This window comes from Larimichthys crocea, chromosome III, assembly GCF_000972845.2.
Source record: "Larimichthys crocea isolate SSNF chromosome III, L_crocea_2.0, whole genome shotgun sequence".
Taxonomy (NCBI): Eukaryota; Metazoa; Chordata; class Actinopteri; family Sciaenidae; genus Larimichthys; species Larimichthys crocea.
In genome coordinates this window covers 25,619,216-25,642,978 of record NC_040013.1, presented here as the reverse complement: position 1 = coordinate 25,642,978, position 23,763 = coordinate 25,619,216, and the positions used below count along the sequence as shown (strand labels likewise).

At 39.8% G+C, this 23,763-nt stretch overlaps 1 protein-coding gene across 3 annotated transcripts in view; it reads left to right on the top strand.

Moving 5' to 3' along the window:
• Positions 1–2,203: 2,203 nt before the first annotated feature.
• Positions 2,204–23,763, top strand: part of ano2b (anoctamin 2b) — a 66,562-nt gene continuing 45,002 nt past the window's right edge. For all 3 annotated transcript variants that reach the window (XM_019265589.2, XM_019265588.2, XM_027273256.1), the window contains exons 1-9: positions 2,204–2,497; positions 5,187–5,573; positions 18,556–18,654; positions 18,814–18,965; positions 19,425–19,479; positions 19,565–19,616; positions 21,887–21,942; positions 22,484–22,531; positions 23,370–23,434. In XM_019265589.2, the coding sequence (XP_019121134.1) occupies positions 2,465–2,497; positions 5,187–5,573; positions 18,556–18,654; positions 18,814–18,965; positions 19,425–19,479; positions 19,565–19,616; positions 21,887–21,942; positions 22,484–22,531; positions 23,370–23,434 (947 nt within the window). In that variant the 5' untranslated portion in view covers positions 2,204–2,464. The remainder of the gene's footprint in view (positions 2,498–5,186; positions 5,574–18,555; positions 18,655–18,813; positions 18,966–19,424; positions 19,480–19,564; positions 19,617–21,886; positions 21,943–22,483; positions 22,532–23,369; positions 23,435–23,763) is intronic.

Sequence of the window (23,763 nt, the reverse complement as noted above, 5' to 3'; positions counted from 1 at the left end):
GAAAGTGGACGAATAATTCTCTTCACTTTCCTTATGACAGGACTTAAGACTCTTCTGAGCAAGGGACTTAATATCTCCACTCCACTTTGCTCCACTTTGTAATTGCAAATACTGTTTAAACTGTACAGTCTTCACCCTATTATAGTACAGCAGCATCTGGTTAGACAGGAGAAAACAGTTAGCCTTAAAAGTTAGCTGCCACCAGTTCACTAAAGCTCACTAATTGACACATTATATCATGGTCGACTAATCTGAACAGAGTTAAACAAGGTTTAACCCTGTTTTACGGGGGGTTGTGTGGTGGACTATTTCTTGGCTGGCAGCAGTGAGCTGTAGGCTTTAGATGGCTTGTGTATCAGTGTTTCCCGTGTTTGTGCTGTTGGCAGTTGTATGGGCAAATATGGCACTGATACTCCTCTAACCTCCAGCAAGAAAGTGATGAAACGTATTTAGCAAAATCTTTAGGTTCTTCACCATTGTTTGTGACAGCTAGCACATCTCTTTAATAAACTGTATGAAAATGACATGGTGCGGTAACCATCTTTTTATGTTCCTTTCATGACAATTTCGAAGTGCATAAATGTAAAGCAGGCTCTGAAATGTTACTCGTTGACTTTGCCTGGCTAAATAAAAGAAAGCTGCAAAGGACAAGATGTGAAAATACACCTGAATCAATACAGCTGAATCATCGAAGAAGCTCCCTGGTTCTGTTTTGTGTTTGGTCCCTGATGGGGAACGTTTACCCAGAGTAAACTGGAACCACTGCCTGTCAAAGTACCTCTTCACCACCTTCATGTCTGAAAATTTTAGTGCCTGATGTCACAATACATCACTTCTAGCAGCCAAATTCCTTCAGACTTTGAAATTTAAGCTATATCTCAGCCCACAGTTGCCTTGTTCAGTCTTAGATGGCCAAATGTTGCTTAACCCTTAATTCTAATCATTTGTATTCCTCTTAATTTCCAAAATAAATGTCTTCCAGACACATGGACCAATGGTGCTGGCTTCATCCGAGTGGCCACAGCACTCAGTGAGTCTTCCTCCATTCACAGCGATGCCTTGTACCATCAGACCAAGGACATGTCAGGGGTTGGAATGGACCCCATGGCCTACAGCATCCTGGAGCATGAACCTTCTAAACAAGGACCATGGGCTGAGGAATCACACAGTTTGTTAAAGGTAATTTAAGGATCTGAGAAAGTGTGTGTGTAATAAACTTTACACTGTTTGGTGCCTGCTCATGCACACTGGGAGCAACTTGTAAAAATAAGCTAATTATGTAATATTCCATGTGTGTGTGATGTATTTCACAGCGTTGCATCATTTTATGAGTTAGCATAAAACAGAAAAAAACTCATTAAACTTAAATGTTACAAACTGTGATGATGGTGATAGAGGGAGCTGAAATCTAAAGATGACTTTCTTGTGGTCTTTCAAAATAAGAGTTGTAACTATAATCTGGATTATAATTAGCCTTAACGTGACTTTGAGTAAAAAGTGCAAGGTTAATGTTAGTTTAGGGAAAAGACTTCAGTTGAGGATTAAAGCTGATATTAGAAATAGGTTAATGGTAAAGCCTGGGGTGAGTGATGCCTCAGAAGGTACCTGTGTGTGTGTGTGTGTGTGTGTGCCATTAAGTGAGGTGTGTCTGAAGTGATGTGTAGAATGATTTCTTCTATAATGTACATTCATTGGACAAATGCAATGCTTCAAATACATGTATTCATTTGTATAGTTGCTTCTGTGATTATGGTGTAAGACTCTCTCTCTCTCCAAGTTACATCAGTGAGCTACGGTCTCTCTCTCCACACTGCAAAAAATATTCACATAACCCTCTCATTTTCAAAATAAGAGCCATATTTTGTATTAATACAACTAAAAACTAAAACTACTGGATATACTTGGATCTAGGTCAAATAGATCCAGTAGTTTTAGATCCAAGTAGATCCACGTTTTGTTGCAAATCAGCTTCTGAAAGGAGAGTTTTTACTGCATTATGGGACTAAACACACACACACAAAATTAACATTTGCAACAGTTTGCCAAAATTTTTGTAGACTTTCATGACTTAAAACGGCATTTGTAAACTCAGCACCTTGACTCAATACTATTGAAGGTGAGTATTTTTTACAGCGTGGCACTCTCTGTGCCAAAAGCGCCGGCGGTGCGCAGGCAGCCTCCACATCACACGGTTGAATAGATGGGTATCACCAGCTTGTGATCAAGCTGCGGACTCTCTGCGCGCAGCCTCTTCAATCTGACAGATCCTTCTTTAACTAAACAATGTAATCTGCTGCAGATGAGCCGTCGCTCCTTTCGCACTGTGGACTAACCGGAGTGACCTCGGGTGTCATGACGGGGATTAATGCGTTGAATCCGGCTGCTTTTTTTGCGTGAAAACCGCCAACTTTCACTCCCTCTCTTCTACTACTTCTTCTTCTCTGTGTCTTTAAAGCGCAACAGCATGCAGATTTCTCCGAGTGAAGACAAGATCCCAGTAAGTACAACAGTATCAACATCCATCCGCCTCCACTCTGTTGCTTTACTCGTCTTTGCTTTGAGGTGAGTTCGCTTCACCTGTGACCAATCCGTGTCAACTTCTTCCTCTCTGCGAGACAGTTTTCACAGTCACCTATGAGAAAACTTCACTGAAACAAAGTATTTATTTATTTTACAGATGTTTTGTTTATGTATATGTTATTGTATCAGCAAACAGGTGAAGTTCATGCTTTTACAACATCCTTCAGGGAACATTCCTCCAGAGGTTTTATTCTTGGAACATGCTGAACCAGTTGGGAATCTTCCCAGTAGTTTCCGTTATTCTTTGTAAAAAACAGAAACCCCTGGGGAAAGTTCCAGGAGTTTGCAGATAGCATTGGGTAGTACATGTATGCGTGAAAACTTCAAATCCTCCAGTGGATATTATTATTTTACTTGACAATAAACTGCTGCTATATGTCTCCAAGCAGTGTAAAGTGAATCTAGTTAAACTGATTATAAATTAGAAAATCTTTGATACTATGAATTACAAATTCACCCCAAAAATATCCAAAATCTTATAATGATTTTATTTTTTGACATCTTTCCATTATGAAATAATAATAATAATAATAATAATAATAATAATAATAATAATAATAATAATACATTTTATTTGAAAGCGCTTTTCAGGGTACTCAAAGACACTTTACAGAGAAGAACATTAAATCATCAAAACAGTACTCTATATGTAAAGACTGCACACTTCTGACGACATTGGTGCACAATTTACAGATTAATTTATTAACAGTTCTGCCTCTTCATTGGTGGCAGTGCAGACTAATACACTGTGAATACAATATGGCTTAGTTCTGGACACAGGTCATGTATTAATGATAAAGGTGTAAATTGTTCCACCCAGTAGTTGAAATGAAAATCAGCCAAAATAAGTGAAAAAAAAAACCTGTGTGTGAGGACCATGACTTGGAACTTACTAATTACTAATTAGGACCAAGCTTCCAGCTTCGCAGGGACTGACAGCCGATATCTGTAGTTCAGTGAGTCCCTTAAACTACATTTTCTGTAGCTTCACTGTTTCAAATGTAGTCAGTGACATAGCTACCATGCCATAGTGTGAGGCTACACCAGCCTTTTCCCCACCTAGGTTACCTCACATCATTAAAGTGGCTGTAACCAATATATTATACTAACAATGTATCAGTGTGACATTGTGAAAGGGGTCATATTGATGAAACTAGTTGGAATTATGACCTGAACCTGCAGTTCCACTCGACCTTAGAGAGTTTTATCGTGACTTTGGTCTCATTGTTTAGCTGTCTGCTGAGCGCTCTGTGAATGAGTTTAGCTTCACTCACTGTTCTCATTGTGTCGTTTTCAGACACACAATAAGGTCAGCTGTTTTCACCAAAAAAAAAGCTCTCAAAGCTCACTGTACACCAGCACGAAACAGAAGACAGACTCCATTAGCAACTAGCTAATGAGCATAGTAGAGCGTTTAGCAGCTAAAGAGACGGAAATGTCCCTGGGAGATGCTACAAAAGCAGAGCTAAAACAGTGTATATTGGACTTATGTTGGCCAAAACATGACTCTAAATGAATGCTAATTTTGCTTTGTAACTGAATTTTAAGCAAAGTTCACCATATCAACTTCATACATGATGATATTTCAGTTGTTGCCGTTTTAAATAATTCGTTGAGTAATCTAGAAGATATTTTTACCACATATCTAATAGTATCTAATAACATTTAGATATATTTAAAACCACCTCCGCTAGCAATTATACTGTGTTAGCAACATGCTAGCAATGGTGAAGATGCAGTAATTGTAGTTTCAGATCAAAATATGTGGAAAATTGAGATAACACGGTCTACTCGGTGGAGAAACTTGAACTTGACTGCACATGTGTACTGTGTGCACATAGTTATTCATCTAATTTATGTTCGTGAAGTTGCATGATTGATTATTTTAATGTGATATAGCTAAACTAACGAGCAAAGGTTCTTCCCGAACTGGGGTCATTTCGCCTATTTTTCTGGTCCTCAAGAAGCAAGAAGATATTCATGAGTGTGCAGTTACAAAAAAAGACAAGTTAAGCTAAAGTTATTGATAGTCCATTTATTTGTCCAATTCAAATAATACAAATAATTCAGTCTGTGATTGTTGAGAATGTTGAGAATTTAATAGACAAAAGCATAAATACACAGCAACATGTTTCAGCAATCTGTCCTGCTGATAAATAAGAAACCAGCTCTTAGGAAGTTAGATAAATATCCCATCATGCCCAGAACCTATAGAGTGTTCCCTCTGGTGGCCTCCATGTTTAGTCTCCCTCTCTACTTTCTCTCTGTCTAAATAAAGACTAAAACTGCCAAAGGTGAGCTGACTGCCCACTCTGCTGCTGAAGGTTCTCACTTCAGTGTTTTTGAGAACCTGCCAAAAGCCACTTCTGTTTGCGTGTGCTGACAGTGCAGTAGATGTATAAGTTAATTCAAATGGTTATTACATAACTCCACTGCTGCTTAAAGGTTCTGTATATGCTGTCTTTAAACAATTGATTGTGATACCTTGTAATGATTAGTTCAAACTAATGAGAGTATGATGAGATATTCACAGCAGTTCCATTAATTGTGCTACTGTTTTACTCTATATTTTACATTGTCTTTTGATTCCTCTTTGCTATCTACAGGTCGTGGATTCACCTTCAAGTCCTAAGGCCAGCGGAGAAGGCCTTTGCTTTTCTGATGGCCGACGGAAAGTTGACTACGTTCTGGTCTTCCATCAGCGGCGGCACAGCTCCATACGATCTCCTGCTGGCACCTCAGTTTCACATGACAGGTTATCCATTGTTTCCAATGGCAACTTTCCCCCTCATGGCTCAGATGTGGCAGCAGGAAGAGGAGGCGGCGTACTTGGGGGAGGAGAGGCTGCGAATGTCGGCGAGGTGTTCATGGAACTTGGAGGTGCAGGAGGGAACGAGCCAACGGAGCCCGCTGACCATGAGATGTGTCTAATCAGACAGGAATTTGAAGCCAACCTGCTGGAGACTGGCCTGGAGATAGAGAGAGACCGAGAGGTGGGTGTGCATGAATGGTCATACGAATGTCCGTGTTCTCCTCTACCACTCTTGTCCAAGACACCTAAAATAGCTGCATAGCTTTAACTTTCTAATGTAAGTTTCTAATATTATGTGGTAATGGTGTAATAAGTATTGACTTTGGCAAAAAAAAAACACTTTCTTGTTGTTGGAGCCTTGTGGATAACCCATGACCAACAACCTTTCAATACAAGAAACACTTGAACTGTTTCACATTATCATCAGCACACATAGCGCAACATTGGTATTTATTTGAAGACAGATGTAAGTCTAATATTCTCTTACCTTTTAGCTTGGTTTTGGTCTCAACCAACTCTTGAGGAAAATATCTGTCTCCTTAGCCAATAAATGCTTGTGTCCGGTAGTGTACAGTAACTTTTTTGCCATAAACAGCTGTGTATTGCTGCTGTAAACTGATGAGAGCAGTGAGAGTGAACCAAAATAGTAAAAGCAATGAGTTGAAAGATGCTAAAATGGTCCATTGAGCTGAGGGGAACTGCAGTCTGGTGATAAATCTCTGTGGGTTCAATTTTCACATTTCATTAAGTCATTTTTGCCCTTTGCTGATCTGTTAGTAGATGAAGATGTTGAATTGTTTGATATGTGGAAAACAGTACTGTCCTGAACATTTATGGCTAACCAGGATTATAATTTCAGACTTTCCCCAGCAGCCTGTGGTAATTCATAGACTAAATTTCAAGTTTTTACTGACTTTCCAGGATCTTTTTAAGATAAACCTCGACACAGGATCTGATGTAACTGTCTATTTAAGGTGAGCGCCTACATAAGAACCTGGCTCAGATGGTGGAGGAATGAGGTGGGAGAGACTCGAGGTGTTGTTAAGGATATAAGGTGGCTATTACACCAGAAAGAGCTCAGTGTCATGAGGGGGTTTCTATAAAACTTTGAAATGTATAGATTTTATTATCCACGGAAGGCAATGGAGCAGAACAGCTGCTGGATCTTTGTGGTGACCATATTTAGGCACTCTTTGGATATGTCAAGTGTACTGTGTTATTCAATCCTCCATACATATCTATGTGTTCTATGCAGGGCAAACAAAAAGACTGAAAAGGATGTTGATTTGTGTCATGTGTCGTGGTGTTAGAAGTTTGTTGAAAAAGATATTAGAGGAAAGACTTCTCCAACATGAGACCTTCTGATGGTTTAAATAAAAAAGGCTAAATACCCTGATTTTAATCATAAGGCAGACTTTTCTCTTTTCTCTGTGATATATCTCTTCAGGAATAATCTAAAAATTGCCTCGGTAGCCACATTAGATCTGTCTTCTTTCAAATAATTTAGGTTTCCCCTGCTCTTATCTCCTCTTCATCCCCCTAATCTCCCCTTCTTTTCCCTCCTACTTCTTTCTGTCTCCCTTTCATGTATCACTTCTTTGTTTTTGACCAATAGGCTCGCACACTGATAGAGAACTATCCTCCCACTCAAGTGATTATTGAAACAAAATATAGATATTTAAGCGACTGATGACAATGACCCTAATGAAGATGTATATTGGTCACTTTAAATACATATTTCTATGTAAAATAAAGGCATTTAATTTTTTTAATTGTAGCTAGGATCTTTTTTGCATTGAAATGTTTAATTGAGACCATATTTCACCCATGCAATAAGCACTTTATAAGATTTGATTTCCATCTTTTTTAAATTCTATGTACCATGTTGTTGTCCCTTAATCACCTGCTGCTGTTGGACAAAATAACAGAAACACGACATAAAAAAGTAAGGAGGTGTCAGCTTTAGAGCAAACCTAGTGCAGGCAGAATAATACAAAACCACAAATGTGAAAATCATGTAAATATGAGATCATTCTTTCTCTGGCTGCCCAAAATATCATCAAACTATCATTTCTGGGTCAGTCTGTTCACAGTGGTCATAATGGAAAGCTCCATTTTACACTCAAAGTTTAGTCATCAAATCAGTTATCAAGTTGTCAGTGTGTAAACACGAACAATGGGCAGTAATTTGCATCCTGCTGCACTGTGCGACATGAAAACAGTTTATTCAGATGGCCAAAAATAGACTTTTTTTTTTTTTAACTTCTAGCAGAGATAACTCAAATTCTAAGTCTAAAGGAGGTTAAACACTACCGTGATGACTCCTTTCTTAAAGGAAAAGACAAGTTTGAGCTCACCAAAAGATAGACAGACATGTCACAGGAATTTTTCTTTCTTCCTAAGAAGCAGACCACATAATTCAGTCCGAAAGCTCTGTAACAAAAGCCTCGATAGAAAATACCTCACAAAGTGGTATTTAAATAAGTTCTGTGTCAGAACAGCTTGTATCCAGGGCAACACACAAATGCATAACTCAGTGCAAGCTGCACCAAACCTGCAAACCTGAGCAATGGGAAGGAAAATCAAGTCTGATGAGTCATTCAGCCTTGTTCCTTCTCCCAGAAACACTTGTTGAAAGACAAAGGAAAGCCTAAACCATCAATGTTTACTGCCAATTGTATGGATGAGTATTGATCCTCTGGAAACTGTAAAGACTACACGGTCGAAATATATCAAACCATTTTGCCATTTTACAAGACCAGATTAGACCAAAGTTATGGAGCAACATTTGGAGCAAACTCAGAGAAGCGTTTTATTGTATCTTCTGATAACATTCGCTTCTTGTCACATAATGGGAGCACAGTGAGGTCTTGCTCTGTTCATACTCTTTTGAAAATTCACACTCAGTGATGGTTCTCTGATCTCTTTTATAGATGACCTCTCCTTCTAAATGGCAGTTCACTCAATATAACTCACATTCTCATACTCCAATCTTCTTTTTTCACATTACGTTTCTGTTATTTTGTGTCTACCATCTCTATATATGACTGGGACTCTGTTTATTTTGGACTCCACACGAGGGCCTGATGGTTTCATGTGAGCTGGCAGACTTTAATTCTCGTGGCTGCAGCCAACACAGCTGCTGCGCTGACCTCTTTGTATCGATTTACTAATTTAGCCTGAAACGGGTAATTTTGTTTTGACATGTACAAATCGCTTCGTCGTGATCGTGTGTTACGTAGCAACCGTTACATGTGTGTGAGAGTGTGTGTGGTTTAGTCCTGCTTTTGGTTCGCATGTACAGTGAGTGTGTGTGTGTGTATGTAGTAGGCGCTTGGCAGAACACACAGCCTGTGTGTTTCTTGTAGTGGGGCTGCAGGCTCATTGCCATAGAGCTGTACAAATGTAGTTATTGTTAAAGTTACACTTGCTACAAAATGAACTGCTGCTGCTCTTTGGCTCCGACGCTAAGAGGAATCATTTGGGAAAATGAAGTGTCGCTGGCTTCAGCTGTTTGAAGCTGCTAGCAACAGCCTTTTTCTCTTTTGTGAATTATTACATCACATCAATTAGGCTGCCAATAGACTTTTACGCTATTACAATGAAGCGTAATGTCCAGGGAAGAATTATCTGCACTTTAAATACAGCATCGTACAATGTCATACCAATGTATAGTATCAGGTTTTGATGTGTGTGTGTGTGTTATACCTATTTTGCCTAATATATGTGCTTGGGTGGATGTGTGTGTGTGTGCTGGCTGGCAGCCAGCTGGCAGCGTGTGAGGTCTGCAGGCTGGTATTAATCAGATTGTTGATAGTGAGGCCACAAAGCCTAAGCCTGGATCAGATTATCAGAAGGACTGATAGCTCCTTATCTCATCGCATTGATAGAAGGGGAGATCAAGTTTGTTGCAGAGTGGCCAGGAGTCTTGCATTCCAGTATCTCTTATTTTTGAATGTGGTACAAAATGACTGACAGACATAATTACACTCCTTCCATCAGGTTGTAGCTTGATGTGGTTGTGGGAGGTGCTGGCAAAGAGAAGGAACATTGTCTGATAATAACTACGGGTTTGCCGCTCGCTTAATCACTCATATAGAAACAATAAGAAAAGTGAAAATCAGTCAGTGTAATCTGTGTGTAGATAATAAAGTAATGCAGCAAAATTGTTTGACTTTGATGCATTATAATTAAGTTCATGCTGTACAAACACTGAAAATTAATGTATCTGTGCTGGACTGCTGCAAACAGATTCTCTAATTTCAATCAATGGATTTACAGTACCAGTCAAAAGTTTGGACACATCTCATTCAATGTTTTGTCTTTATTTTGAGTTATTTCTACATTGTAGATTAACACTGAAGACCTCAAAACTATGAAATATCATATGGAATTATGCGGTAAACAAAGAGAAATGTGTTTCATATTTTAGATTCTTCAAAGCAGCCAGCTTTTGCTTGGATGACAGCTTCGCACACTCTTCGGCGTTCTCTCAGTCAGCTTCATGAGGTCGTCACCTGGCGTGATTTTCTAGTCTTGAAAGTGTTCCCATATTTGCTGAACACTTGTTGGCTACTTTTTCTTTACTCTAAGGTCAAAACCCCCCCAAAAGAATTGGTGGTCACACTAAGCTCAAACCAGATGTGATGGCATGGTCCCTGTAGAATAGTATGGTCGCGTCCTGGTCGGGTGTAGCTTGAATTTCAAATAAATCATCAACAGTGTCATCAACAAAGCACATTTTGCTTTTTTAACACATAATTCTGTGTGTGTTATTTTATAGTTCTGATGTCTTCAGTGTTAATCTAACAAAAATAAAGAAAACTTCAATTCAATGAGGACGTGTATCCAAACTTTTGACTGGTACTGTACGGTTTTAATGGACATTGTAGTTCTTATGGTGCATAAAAGAGTTTAATTAACACGGTTTGTAGGCCTGGAACATCAAATTTTACCTCACCTATTTGCTCTTAAACTATTTAAAATATTCACAAGGTTGTGGCATGTTGGACTATAACTCCTCTGTTTGGTTTGGTTTCTCACAGCAGGTTGAAAACGTGGCAGTGAATGAACCAACTGTTCAACAAAAACTGACTTAATGTTTCATGAAGCACAGTAATAAGGTGCTGTTACACTGCTTTAAGGTTGCTGCCAGACTAATTTTGGTAATTTTTTCATATTTTGGTGACTTATTGGCCAAATACAAAAAAATTGTCAGTGCTTACTATTTAAGATGTGTTTAGTATTACAGTACCCCTGCAGTATTATGTTAATAATTAATAATATTGTATAGGTATATAGAGATTAGGATAAGTTCACAGTGTGTTTTGAATTAGATGATTTAAGGTAATAATGTCATTAGTTAAGCAAATTATGTTACACATTAAATATGTGACATTGTTAAGTTCTTTTCAGGATTTTAACCAAACCTGAAGTGCGTAATATGTGTGAACTACATTCTCCCTCTCGTTACCCACCCGTTTGACTTCACATTAATTGGATGCTGGGGGAAAAAACACTGGCTTAAATGTCAAACTTGTTGACTGTGTCGGGGGATTATTGAGCTGACCTTCGATCTCTTGGGGACATCCTCTTACAGAACACTTTTAATTAAATCAGGGCAAGATGTTAATTTAAGAAGTGGAGCTTGGACTTCTGAAGAGTTCATTCTGTGGGGATTAAGTGTTTGGTAAGAATTCCCTTTGATAGACAATTATTCTCTCTCTTACAAATTGTTTAACAGGCAGCAGGACAGCACACTCCTGTGTTCTACACCTGTCTGCTCAAACGCTGCCAATAGTCATAAAAAAATATCAAAAACACAATGCTAATGATAACTGGAGTGGGATGCTGAGAATCCTTCATGTTCACACATGAAGGTGTTTGAACCACATCTGCATTCATATACAACAGCTGTCATATAAGAAAAAAATGTTTTTAAATGTTGTCAGTATCATGAATATTATATTATAACATAGGCTAACTTTAGTCAGCAAATTCTGAATATAGCCTATTCAGTTATAAATCAATCAATTTAGATCAATTTCAGCTGTATTATAGTACATACTAGTGCTGGACATGCACATTTTCGTGCTGGACCTTCCTGAGAGTTCCTGGTCTCTCCATAGATTTTACAATTTTATGATGTCACACACATGAAAATAGCTTCAGAGGTTTTAGAAATATAAAAATAAATAAAAAATTCATAATACTACATAATAATACAAAAATTGGGATCAAGAATCAAGAATGGCAGTGCTATGTCCAGCTCTCTTAATACATCCATGTTTAGGGGTGACTGGAGTCTAGAAGATCAGATGAAAGACGGGGTACACCCTAGAAGAAGTCACAAGTCCGTTGTCTGATGTATTAGATACACTTGTAAAAATTCTACATTTACGAAGTTTATGTTTCAGTTTTTGTTAAGTTTTGTTGTCAGAGAGATATTCATTTTAATGTTTTCTATTAAGGTTGTAGTTTGCAGTACTGTTAAACTGAACTGAGAGGAGTTTCTAATATTTTGGGAGGGCCACATTATTAACACCTGACAATGTAACACACACTCATTAACTCTCTGACTGTGTCAACAAAAACTGAAATATAAGCTTTGTGAAAGTAGAATTCATAGTAGAGTTGTTATGTTTGATCACATTGGATTGTACAAGTGTACCTAATGAAGTAGCCAGTTGGTGTACCCTAAAACTAACCCTAACTAACTACTTACTCACGTAAAATTACTCACGTTTTTGGACTTAACAAGGAGAGAGTAGCATGTTTTACTCATTACCAACAAACTATTATCTCTCTGAAAGGTAGCACAAAAAGGGTTGAGACTGCTTTTTCAGATAGATGATTGTCTGAACAGAGGAATCCTGAGCATAACAACTCAAGATGAAGTATACCCATAACTGTTACTGTGGCAACTCCAGACTCCATTCGGAGTGAGCCCAAAGTAAAAACATCTTTTCACTGATGTTATAGTTCTGCAGCAGAAACCTGTAGCTGCCCCTGGTGTGAATGAATATAAATACAAATAAATACAAAATAGCAATAAATGCTTTTGCTTAGAGAAATACAGCAAGTCAACACAAATGATCAGCAAAGATGTGTGCTTGTGTAGTGCAACAGGTAGCATCCTGGGTGATCCCTAAATCCGGCCGCCTGCTGGTCTGAAGGAACTCTTGTAATGTCAACCCCCCACCCCACTGCACAGTCTTTACCCCAATTGAAAGACTTAATTACAATGCTGTTTCTCTCTTTGTGTCATATGTGTCTTTGTCTTTATCTGTGTTTCTCTGCCTGATTCATTTTGTCTCCCTCTCACTCACCTCTCTGTCACTGTCTTTATCTTTCTCACATTCTCACCATCCACGCTCCTCTTGACTTGATTTCTCTCCACTCACCACTTCACTTCAAGGACAATGCACTATTTAGCCAGTATTTATAATGCGTAACCTACTTTGTGATGGTTCAATCTCTACTGGTAATCTTCAAGGTGAAAGGGGGCAGAGAATGCTTATGACCAAACTATGTAACTTTAGTTTTGGTAGTGTTTGATGAAAGATTAAGATTCATAAAAGCCTGTTGTAATCCACTACATATATTATTACTGTCATTATTACTACCATATCTATTACTGTAATCATTTTTATCATTCATTATAATTCATTGTCATTTTATCAGTCATTGTACAATATGTTTGTGTTGATTTGTCCTGTACACGTGACATCCATTGCACGTCTGTCCGTCCTGGGAGAGGGATCCCTCCTCTGTGGCTCTTCCTGAGGTTTCTTCCACATTTTTTCCCTGTTAAAAGGGTTTTTGTGGGCAAGTTTTTCCTCACTCGAACCGAGGGTCTAAGGACAGAGGGTGTCACTCCCTGTACAGATTGTAAAGCCCTCTGAGGCAAATGTACTTTGTGACTTTGGGCTATACAAATAAAATTGATTTGATTTGATTTGATTTGATTTGATTTGATTTGATTTAATCCAAGAAAACTATCCTCTACAGACTGACAAGTGGCATGCAAGATTGTATCATCAGCATATAAACGAATAAGGGAGTTATTAACAGCATACGAAATGTGATTAATAAATATGGCAAAGAGAATGGGACCAAGTATTGAGCCCTAGGGGAATGCCTAAAGACACATAGAGCGGCTGTGAGAAATGGAGGTCTAAATTTACAGGAAGTCAACACAAATGATCAGCAAAGATGTGAGCGTGTTTGTGTAGTGCAACAGGTAGCATCCTGGGTGATTCGTAAATCTGGCAGCCTGCTGGTCTGAAGGAACTCTTGTAATGGCAACCCCCCACCCAGCTGCATAGTCTTTACCCCAATTCGAAGACTTCTGCTGTTTTTCTCTTTGTGTCATATGTCTTTGTCCTTATCTGTGTTTCTCTGCCTGATTCATTTTGTCTTCCTCTCACTCTCCCTCTGTCACTGTCTTTATCTTTCTCACATTCTCACCATCCACGCTCCTCTTGACTCGATTTATCTCCACTCACCACTTCACTCTCTACCCAGGCATCCCATCGCCCAACCGATCACCCTCTCAAACTCAATCCCCCCCACACACACTCCCCATCCAAAGATGCCCCCGGCTGCGTCCTAGTTACCTCCCCCTACAGAGATATAGAGCTAATTGGAAATCCCTCTACTAATTAACCTTCTCCAGGCTGAAAGGTATTTATATCCTCTGCTTTTGATGGAGCGATAGAAGGGAAGGGGAGGGAGGGTGAGGAGGGTGAGAGGAAGTGAAGGAGGAGGAGGGAAAGGGGGCGAGAGATGCTGAGAAATGAATGTGAGCAAGTGGGTGGAATTTAATGGATGTTGGTAGAAGTTTGGTACAAGTAAGTGAGGGAGGAGAGCAAGCTATAGACGCTTAAGTAAAAGAATGAGGAAGCTGCAGAATTTGAACATAACATCACTGAATCATTGCTGTACATTGCTGTACAATAAGTACAATAAGCATCATGACCATGAAGCCCTGCATTGGTTTGAATGGAACCAGACTGGCAACTCAGCTAAGATGATGATGCAGGGTAATTTGGCAAAAAAATAAAAAATTAAACCAGGCTCCGTTTTGGCTGCAACACAACACAGCAGTGACTGAGATAAATTTATCCATTCGAAGCAAATCCAATAGCAGAATGTTAAGTAGTATCAAACGTTCAAAGTGTTGCTTGCCAACCAGTCTACAAATTGTGTCTCTACAATCAAACAAGAGAAGTATAGTCATTGCATTTGGCAGCAGACATAAAAGAGGAACTTTTCAATAATGGAAAACCAACCTTCTACTTCAATATGATAACAGGGTGAGAGAAGGACAATGCACTATTTAGCCAGTATTTATAATGCGTAACCTACTTTGTGATGGTTCAATCTCTACTGGTAATCTTCAAGGTAAAAGGAGTAGGCTTATGACCAAACTACATAACTTTAGTCTTGGTAGTGTTTGATGAAAGATTAAGATTCATAAACGCCTGTTGGAAGCCAAGAAAACTATCCTCTACAGGGACACTGACAAGTGCCATGCAAGATTGTATCATCAAATAAATGAGGGAGTTATTAACAGCATAAAACATGTGATTAATAAATATGGCAAAGTGAATAGGACCAAGTATTGAACCCTGGGGAATGCCTAAATTTACACACTGCACCCTATTAGAAAGGTAGTTAGAAAACCAAGCTGATTAGTGACTATGAATAGAATATGATTTAGTCTAAGTAATAAACAGACTACAACATGTTCCTTAGGTTAATAAGTATTGCTGCACATTATTTATTATAGGTATAGGTATTGAGAACTTTAAAAATGGCAGTAGCACGTACATATCCTGAACAAAAACCTGACTGTACACTGGACAAAATGTTCAAAATTACAGAAAGTGAGTCAGCTGCTTGTGGACAGATTTCTCCAAAAGCTTAGATGGATAAAATGGGTACAGGGTAAATAGAGGCTCCCTGCCAGTCAGGTGATAATTTAGCAGTACAGTTGGTGAGGTTATAAATATCTCTCAATGATGCAATTATTGGTGCTGCTATTTTAACCCATCTAACCCAGCTGGCATTTTGGGGGTCCAACAAGAGCAGTTGCTTTTTAAAATCTTTCTGTGGGAAAAGATTGGAGGAAAACCTGAGATGTGAACAAGACGCAGATACTGAAAAAGCGGCTGTATGAGTATGAGTTGGATTAGCATGCGAGCAGTTCTTCCTTAGGAAACTTGAATTAGATCAGTGTTTCTCAAACTTTTTATCCCACGTACCACCTAAGAAAATATTCATTTCTCCAAGTACCACTATACAGACATTAAAAACCATCAACGTAGGCCAACCCTGATACCGACTGTTCAGTCTGTTTAGACTGATATTGAATCCTGAACAGAACCGGTTGAAGAACTAGAGCTTATTAGGTGTTAAAGGTTCTCCTGACCTGCACTTCTCTTCCTAATATTTCCTCTTTGGAGCCACGGTTGCAGATTTTTTTAACCATTTATTTAACCTCTGCATACTATCTCATGTCACATTGTAATTAATCATGGATGTATCCGTGCACTATGTGAATGAACGGGTCTACGCATCACGCTAATGTTGAAACAAGAAATTTCAGGAAATACTTTTTTAAATTACCTTTGAGCAATCCCCTAGTTTAATTTCATTCCAAATGTTTTAGATGGTTTGATTAAAATTAAGTTTAAATTTCTTTTATTTCATTAGAACAGAAACATTTAAGAGTACCACCAGGGGTACTCGTACCACAGTTTGACAACCAGTGAATTAGATGAAACAGAGACATGGCCAGACTTGATGATTGGAAAGTTCAGTGATTCCAGTCATGCACCAGAACACTATGTGCTTTGACCGATTGCCTCACACAAAATAGCTGTGGATTAGAGACACAAAGCAAATTTGACTGTTGCACTTTTTGTCTTCAAATAACTTCATGTATCTGCAATATTTTCACTGCAGCAAACTTTTTACTTAACACCAATCATCACCCACACCTTGGCCTTTTTTGTGATTTAAAAGCTGGGGTTGTGCTTATTGATGGCACTTTCTTGGATCAGTGAAAGCTGAGCCAGCTAGAGCTTAGTTGGCAGTTTTAAGTTTAAAGATGGCATCTTCCTGCAAAGAGAAATCTCGTTATTCAAAACGATTAGTTTGATTTGGTCTTATCATATCAAATCTTACTCTCTCTATTTGCTATAACCTCTTGGTTTAGCTGGCAAATTAATAATAACTCTATGACATTTCCTCATCTGTGAACATGATTTCTGCCAGATTCATATCAAATTTTCGTCATCATTTTCAGCAGTAGTTGTTTAACAATGACGACAACAGCTCCCATGATCCCACGCTCCTTCACAGCATCATCAAACTCATTGGGTACTGTTTTGTTGTGAAAGACTTAAAGTGTCAGTAATTGCACACTGTGTTTGAATTGATGAAAAATGCTTTTTCTGCCCTAACACCGATTGAAAACAGCTAACGTGAACACAAAGTCAGACTGAATAAAGAAGGGAAACAAAACAGATGCGCATTGAGTTTACTGAGCTGATTATAAAAGTTATCTTCCACTCTATACAGAAGGCTTTTAAAGCAAGTTAAGCCATAAAAAAGTGACACACAAATATTTGTCTTGTATTCATACATACGTTTTGTGATAAAATACATTTCATTAAAAGTGTGTTAAAGGTCAGGTGTCTTTATGCTTCCACTCTGTCCCTTTGTAGAACAAAGGACAGAGTGGATGTGAGTGAGGCAGAAGATAATGAAACATAAGAGGAGTGAGAGTGACAGTTAATGAGTCAGCCAGTCAGTCAATCAGTCAGTGAAACAGTGTCTAGCGGGTAGCAGACGGTACAGTATGTGAGGAGGGGTGGTGGCGGTGAGGGGGAGTGAAAGATCTCAGGAGAGTAGGAGTCGAGAGAGGAGAAAGAGAATCGTTTCAGGTTTCCATCATTTGCCATGCCACCTTTCTCTTGTCAGTTCCCCCTCTCACAGAAGCTGGCGGGGGTCTGAGGAGGGTAAGGTTACCTGGCTGTCGTCCCCTGCTGGCTCTGCTGTCTTTCATTTCTGGTTACACCCTCACTCACGGCGCATACCAGCTTCACAGTGGCAGCTGCATAGATTTTGGAAGAACAGTTTTCACTGCTGCTTCACATTGAACATGTTTTGTTAATACTTACTGTTAATTTGTTGCTTCTTAGACCATTAGAGGGTTTGTCAGTGCTCTGATATTCAGATTTCAGTCACGTACATTTGCTGCCAATTATCACATTTTGCTAATGCGCCTTAATGCTAAATAATAATTACAGTGTGGGCACTGGATCATGATTCATTAGCAGAACAAGCTAGATGAGTCAGGAATTTATTTTACATACAATAAATATATTATGTCTGTTTGGTACGGGCTGCAAAGTTGTGAAGAAAAACAGCTCCAGGCTTTGCTTTAGAGGCTTCATCTATCATTTATAAATGCCAGTACTGCTGCTGGCCAAACTGGTTAGCCAAGTGTTTCAGTAGGTCAGGCTGATGGCAGGGATTGCTCGCATCTGGTTCAGATATAGAGTACAACTTGCACTGTGGAGTGCTGTCCCCTCTGAAATGTTGAGTTGCAGCTCCAGATGCCAATTTTGAATGTCTGAAGGCAAAAGCAGCTCAGAGGCAAATGACTAGAGTGAAGTGCAGCACATACTGAGGTCTCTACTGCTAAAGTCTGCCGGCTATATTGGATTGCAAAGCAGCACTGACAGATGGTCTGGTAAGCAGGTAGTTTCAGCCAAGCAATCTGGTAATATATTTCAGAAACCAAAAGTTTAAGGGTTTAAAAAAAACCCAAACTACTTTTTGGTGAATAACTCTGGCTCAGGCAGTTGAAAGTACATGTGCACAAAGAAAAGAGAAACATGAGGAATCAAACCCATAATCCTGCTGTTGTTAAAGCTGGCATCCATACTTGAAACAGAAATGAATGTAGCTGAGTATCTTGCGTCAGTTTAAAGAAACAAGGACGACTCATTCGCAGCTCTCAAGCATCACATTTAGCATTAACTTGTACCCACATGAGCGGGTAGACATGTTTTCTTTCTGTTCCTGACTGCATTCAATTACACAAACAACATGTCTGATCTTTACATGAAGTTTTGTTTGTTTTCCAGTCAAAGACCCATGGCCCCAGCTTTACTCGCCTCCATGCACCGTGGCCGGTACTTTGTCGAGAGGCTGAGTTCCTCAAGATTAAAGTCCCCACCAAGACGGTGAGATCTCAGTGCCAACTCTTGTGTTTCTAGGTCCAAGATAGATAGAATAGTAACAATGTAGTAAAAAAATGACTTTAGCAAAGAAGAGACTGAGTGATGTACGTGGTACGCGTGTGTAATAAGATGATGAATTCTGTGTTGTGTGTGTTTTATCAGAGTTATGAACTTAAAGAGGAAAAAGGATTCGGGTCCAGCATGAGCACGGTGTGGAGGAAAATGAACCAGCCATTCCAGCCTAAAGTCCCACGTCAGGAACACGAACGCACCAAGTTTCTCACACACTGCTTCTCCAGGGACAAACTCCACCTGTGAGACACACACACACACACACACACACACACACACACACACACACACACACACACACACACACACACCTTATTATGCCTTCCTTTGCTGTTAGAAACCAGAAAACGTTCAGATAAGCAGAACTCAGCTAAATTTATTGCAAGACAATGTAACTTTTGAAAGAATAATTGGCACATTAATGCTCATAAACTGAGAAGTTGAATTTATAAGCAAGAAAAGACTTACTTGGTCTGCTACCAGTAGCATAGGTGGCTAATGTCAGCAAACCTGAGATAGATATTGTTATGTAACTGAGTCATTTTGCTAATATGTACGAGGATAAAATTCCATGTTCTGGTTGATTGTTGCTGCTGTATGTTACACTTTAAAATAGGCAACACAGTTGTGTAAACATGTACACACAGATATCTACATTTGTATGCGTACAGTTTTTTTTGTTCATCAGTTGTGTTTTTTAGGTACAACATCACATCTAAAGACACATTCTTTGACAACGCCACAAGGGGCCGAATAGTAAGTGTTCATTCACATTATGTTTCTCCTTTTATGTGGCACGTTTGTCCAAGATTAGCGTGTAATATTTCTTCATCTTCCATAGGTATATGAGATCCTGAGACGGACGGTGTGTGTACGGACCTGTCAAACCATAGGTGAGCTTCAAAACAAGTTTACTGAACATATGCAGCCTTTTCCAGCCCCATTTCTCACCTTGACATGTATACTTTGACTCATGACATTTGGTGGACCCCTTCTAGAATGAATGTACTGCTACAGGCGTAAGCATCAGCTATTTATTTTTCTAGTCAAAAATGGTGCAGAAAGTAATTGATGACTTTATCCACCTCTGTGGGCAAGCAGCAGGAATTGCAGCAACACCACCTGAAATCCCGTTTCTGTCTACCCCTGGCAGCCCCTCGAATTATGATGATTAAAAATAAGTTTATAAGAGAGCAATGGTCCAAGAGGAATCTACTAAAGAGATCAAGAGTCACAATACTGGGTTTGATTTACTTGTTTTGGATTGATAAGAAGTCTTTATGAGCCTTTGTAATGGACATGTTGTGAGACTGAACACTGGTTCATAGTTTAGCACCATCCTCCATCAGTTCAGCTGTTGAAAAGGCCAGGACCACACAACTTGTTGCTAAAGTGGGGCAATAGTTGAATAAATTGTCCCTTTTTAGGGCAAGACTAAAAAGCAGATGTCACGTCTTTGTCGGTGACACCGCAGGCTAGAGTCAGCTATCAGCTGCCGCTCATGGCTGTGCTGAAACATCCAAATGGTAGACTCCAGGTGAAGTGGGAGGCGATATTGATATGCCTGCTGGGAGTTCAAAAGGGGAGGGCGGGGGGAAAGTGAAGCGAAGTGCAGGTGACACAAAGGAGTGCAATGATTCGACATCTTTTTAACTAGTATTTGTTTGTGCTTCGCGGCGACGCCCAGGCTTTTTCTACAGAGCGTCTTTGCTCGTTAACACTTACTTTAATTGCAGTCATCTCCACTGGGACAATTGTAGCCACGCTTTTCAAGTAGATGTCACTGCTGTATGCACAACACTTGTCTATTGAGATGGCAACAGCAGCTGCCAAAGGCTTCGAAGATGTAAGACGACAAAAACACAGACTCACGTAACCACTGTTTGTAAGAGACAAATACATTAAGACATCCATTAAACTCTGCATGCGTCTTAGTGTTTACATGTCTGTGGATTTTAATGGCAGCTGCCTTTGCATTCATGACACGCATCGTTCCCGTATAGAAATGGGCTGACACCAGTGCGGCACCATATGTCCAATTGGCTCCCCCATCACAGCAGAAGGTGTCAGCCAGCGGGTACTGATGGAGCTGCAGGGGAAGAAGGGAGAGAGAAAATAGAGTTGCATCTCTTTAACCTCTATTTTCCCTTTCCTCTTTATTATTGGTGCATGAATTTTTGTCACACACATGCACACACACACACACACACACACACACACACACACACACATATATCCCACTCCCTGTGTCTCTGCTGCCCTCCACCATCTCCTCTACAAGTGGGTCATAACTTCCTGGGTCAGGCTGAGATTGAAGCAAGGGGCCTCTGGGAGATGTGGTTGTTTCTATGCACTTGTATTCTTGCATTTGTGCATGCGTGTGTGTGTGTGTGAGTGTTGGTCATTGATTTATTAATAGCACAGCTAATCACAGCAAAGTTCCCAGTCCCCCAGGGCACAGAGAATTAATTGATTAAATTAAAGAGCCAAGCGTATGCACCAGGTCAGCGGATGTGTTGCTGTCTGCCCTGACATCCACAGGTCAGGCCATCATATCCCACATGAAACTGTCCTAAAGACTAAAAGTGGTACCTACGTAAATCCCAGTCTGCCTGACACTGAAAAACCAGATTGAAGCGGTGCAGGCTGCAGGGTGAGGCATGATGTCAGACAGTGTGCAAAGGCCGACACAAGGCAGCTGAATTTCAGTATGAATACAAGAAATATATCTTCAGTTTTCAGACGAGGAACTGGTGGGATGAGTAAAAGATGAAAACGACAGACCGGTGTGCGGCACTAGATATAAGATAAATAACAGGAGGCGCTCTTTTACAATGGCTAACCACTTGATTTCACGCCCCATCTTGGAGCCATTTGGTGTAAGCTCACTCTTTAATGCCAGTGACTCAACTATTAGTTCACCAGCTGCTTGGATTTCTGATTTAAAACTCAATCTTCAGTCCAAACTGTTCTGTGGAGGACAAATAGTCTCATGGTACAAGAAAATAACAGGGGATGCAGTACATGATTTGCATGAAAGGTACATTAAGCGTTGAGTGATGATTTGGATGACAGCGCAGGAGCGGAAAAACACCTCAGAGTGACGTTCCAATACTCCCTCTGGGTTGTCTTATGTCTCCCTCCCTCTCTCCCGCTCTTCCAGGCATCAGCACATTGATAGCTAAAGGCGTGTATGACTCTGCCTTCCCTCTTCATGATGTAAGTGTGAGGTTTGGAATTCCCACTAGACACCCACTGGCTGCAATTTATTTCACTACAGCATTCAATTTGCAGAGAATGGAAACAGGAATCACAGCTTCATCAAGGATAGATGATATTTTTGTGATACAGGTGCCAGCGGGTACATTTGTTTTTGTAGCTGTGTGGCCAGAAATATAAGAAAGAAAGATCAAATTCTAATTTTCAGCAGCTGACACAAGTATTCTCAAAAGAACAAATTCTCAACTGCATTAGCATGATATGATAAGATATACTTAAAAAAAGACAAGGAATGTAAGTGAGTTACATGTTTGGGATGCATTCCCTGCCTGAAGCTTCATTCTCTGCAGGTTGAAATCAAGTTAAAAATCCCAAACCCAAATTTACCAAAATGTTTTGGTAAAATCTGCATGAAAATAACAAATAGTGAATGTACTAAGACAGTTAGTTTGTGTTTGATTATATTATATGTGTGTTAAATGTGTTAATGAGGGAGTTCTGTGCGTGCTCATGCTCTTCGCCATCTCTCCTTGCTCCACAGGGTGACTACAAGGTGATCAGACACCTTGAGGAGAGGAGCGACAGACAGGTACCCCTCCTCTCTCTCTCTCTTCCTCTGCTTTCCTTCCTCCCAGTTTGTCTGTCGAAAAAAAAAACCCACCACTGCTCTACTTCAGAAGGTGACCTTGCTTATGTGTTAACAGTTCTGGGGCCATTTAGTGTACCATAAGATGAAAATGTCTGTCATCTAAAAGTCTGGACCTTCAAACTTCCACCAGCTTAAAAGCAAGGCAACCTCCACTTTTCTTCCCTGAACAATGGTTTCATGTGTGTCTATCTTTTTGTCTCTTTTCTCTTTTTTCCGAGATTGTTCCTCCTTCCCATCTGTCTCACACTGTCACAGATTGGAGTTTAAGTTCAATAAACATTTCCGAGAGGCAGAGCTGCACTCGGGGCAGAAAAACAACATTCACTGACTGTCAAGAAGGAGCAAAACAAAAACTGTGTTTGGAGTGAAGGTTAGCAAAGTCAGAAAAACAACAGCAAACACTGAACTCTGCTCAAAATACAGCCGGAAAATAGAAATAGCATCTTTTCAATTCAGTCATGATCATTATATTCATGGTTTGGACAAATAATTTATCGTGGTCAGATTATATTCTTTCAGCATCACAAAGCTTCACAATATTATCTTCCTCCTACCTTACCTTTTTTTTCCTCTTGGCTTCGAGATGTTACTCAAACTGCAGTTCTTTGGCTTCATCCACTGAGGTTTACCTCAACCAATCAGAGGATTTCTGCCTCCAGATCTGAGCTCTGCCTCTGAGGATTGTTTGCTGATTTTCAACTTTTCCACAACTGGTAAACGTACGACATGACAACATCCGCCCACACTGACTCTGTCTCTCTTTCCTGTCTATTGTCAGGTTCTGCACGAGGAGTGGGCCAGATACTCGGCCTTTTACAAGTACCAGCCCATTGATCTCGTCAGGTAACGTGACCACAGCGCACAGTGTGCGGAAATCATGTCAGTAACTCTGATTTCTTCAACCAGCACAATGACACTGTCGAGTAACCCTAACCTGGACGCTAACATAACTAACATGAACCTTTTTTGGGGGGATTTAGCCATTTTAACACCATGGCTTGCATCCCCCTGACATTATTCAGCGAGGGCACCATTGCCCTTTGTCTTAGCTCCGCCCAAGACGACTGTGATTGGTTTAAAGAAATACAAACAGGGCAGAGTTTTTCCCCCTAGAATGATAATGGGTGCAGCCAAACCTCAGACCTTCTTCAGTGCTGACACAGCACTGTGGA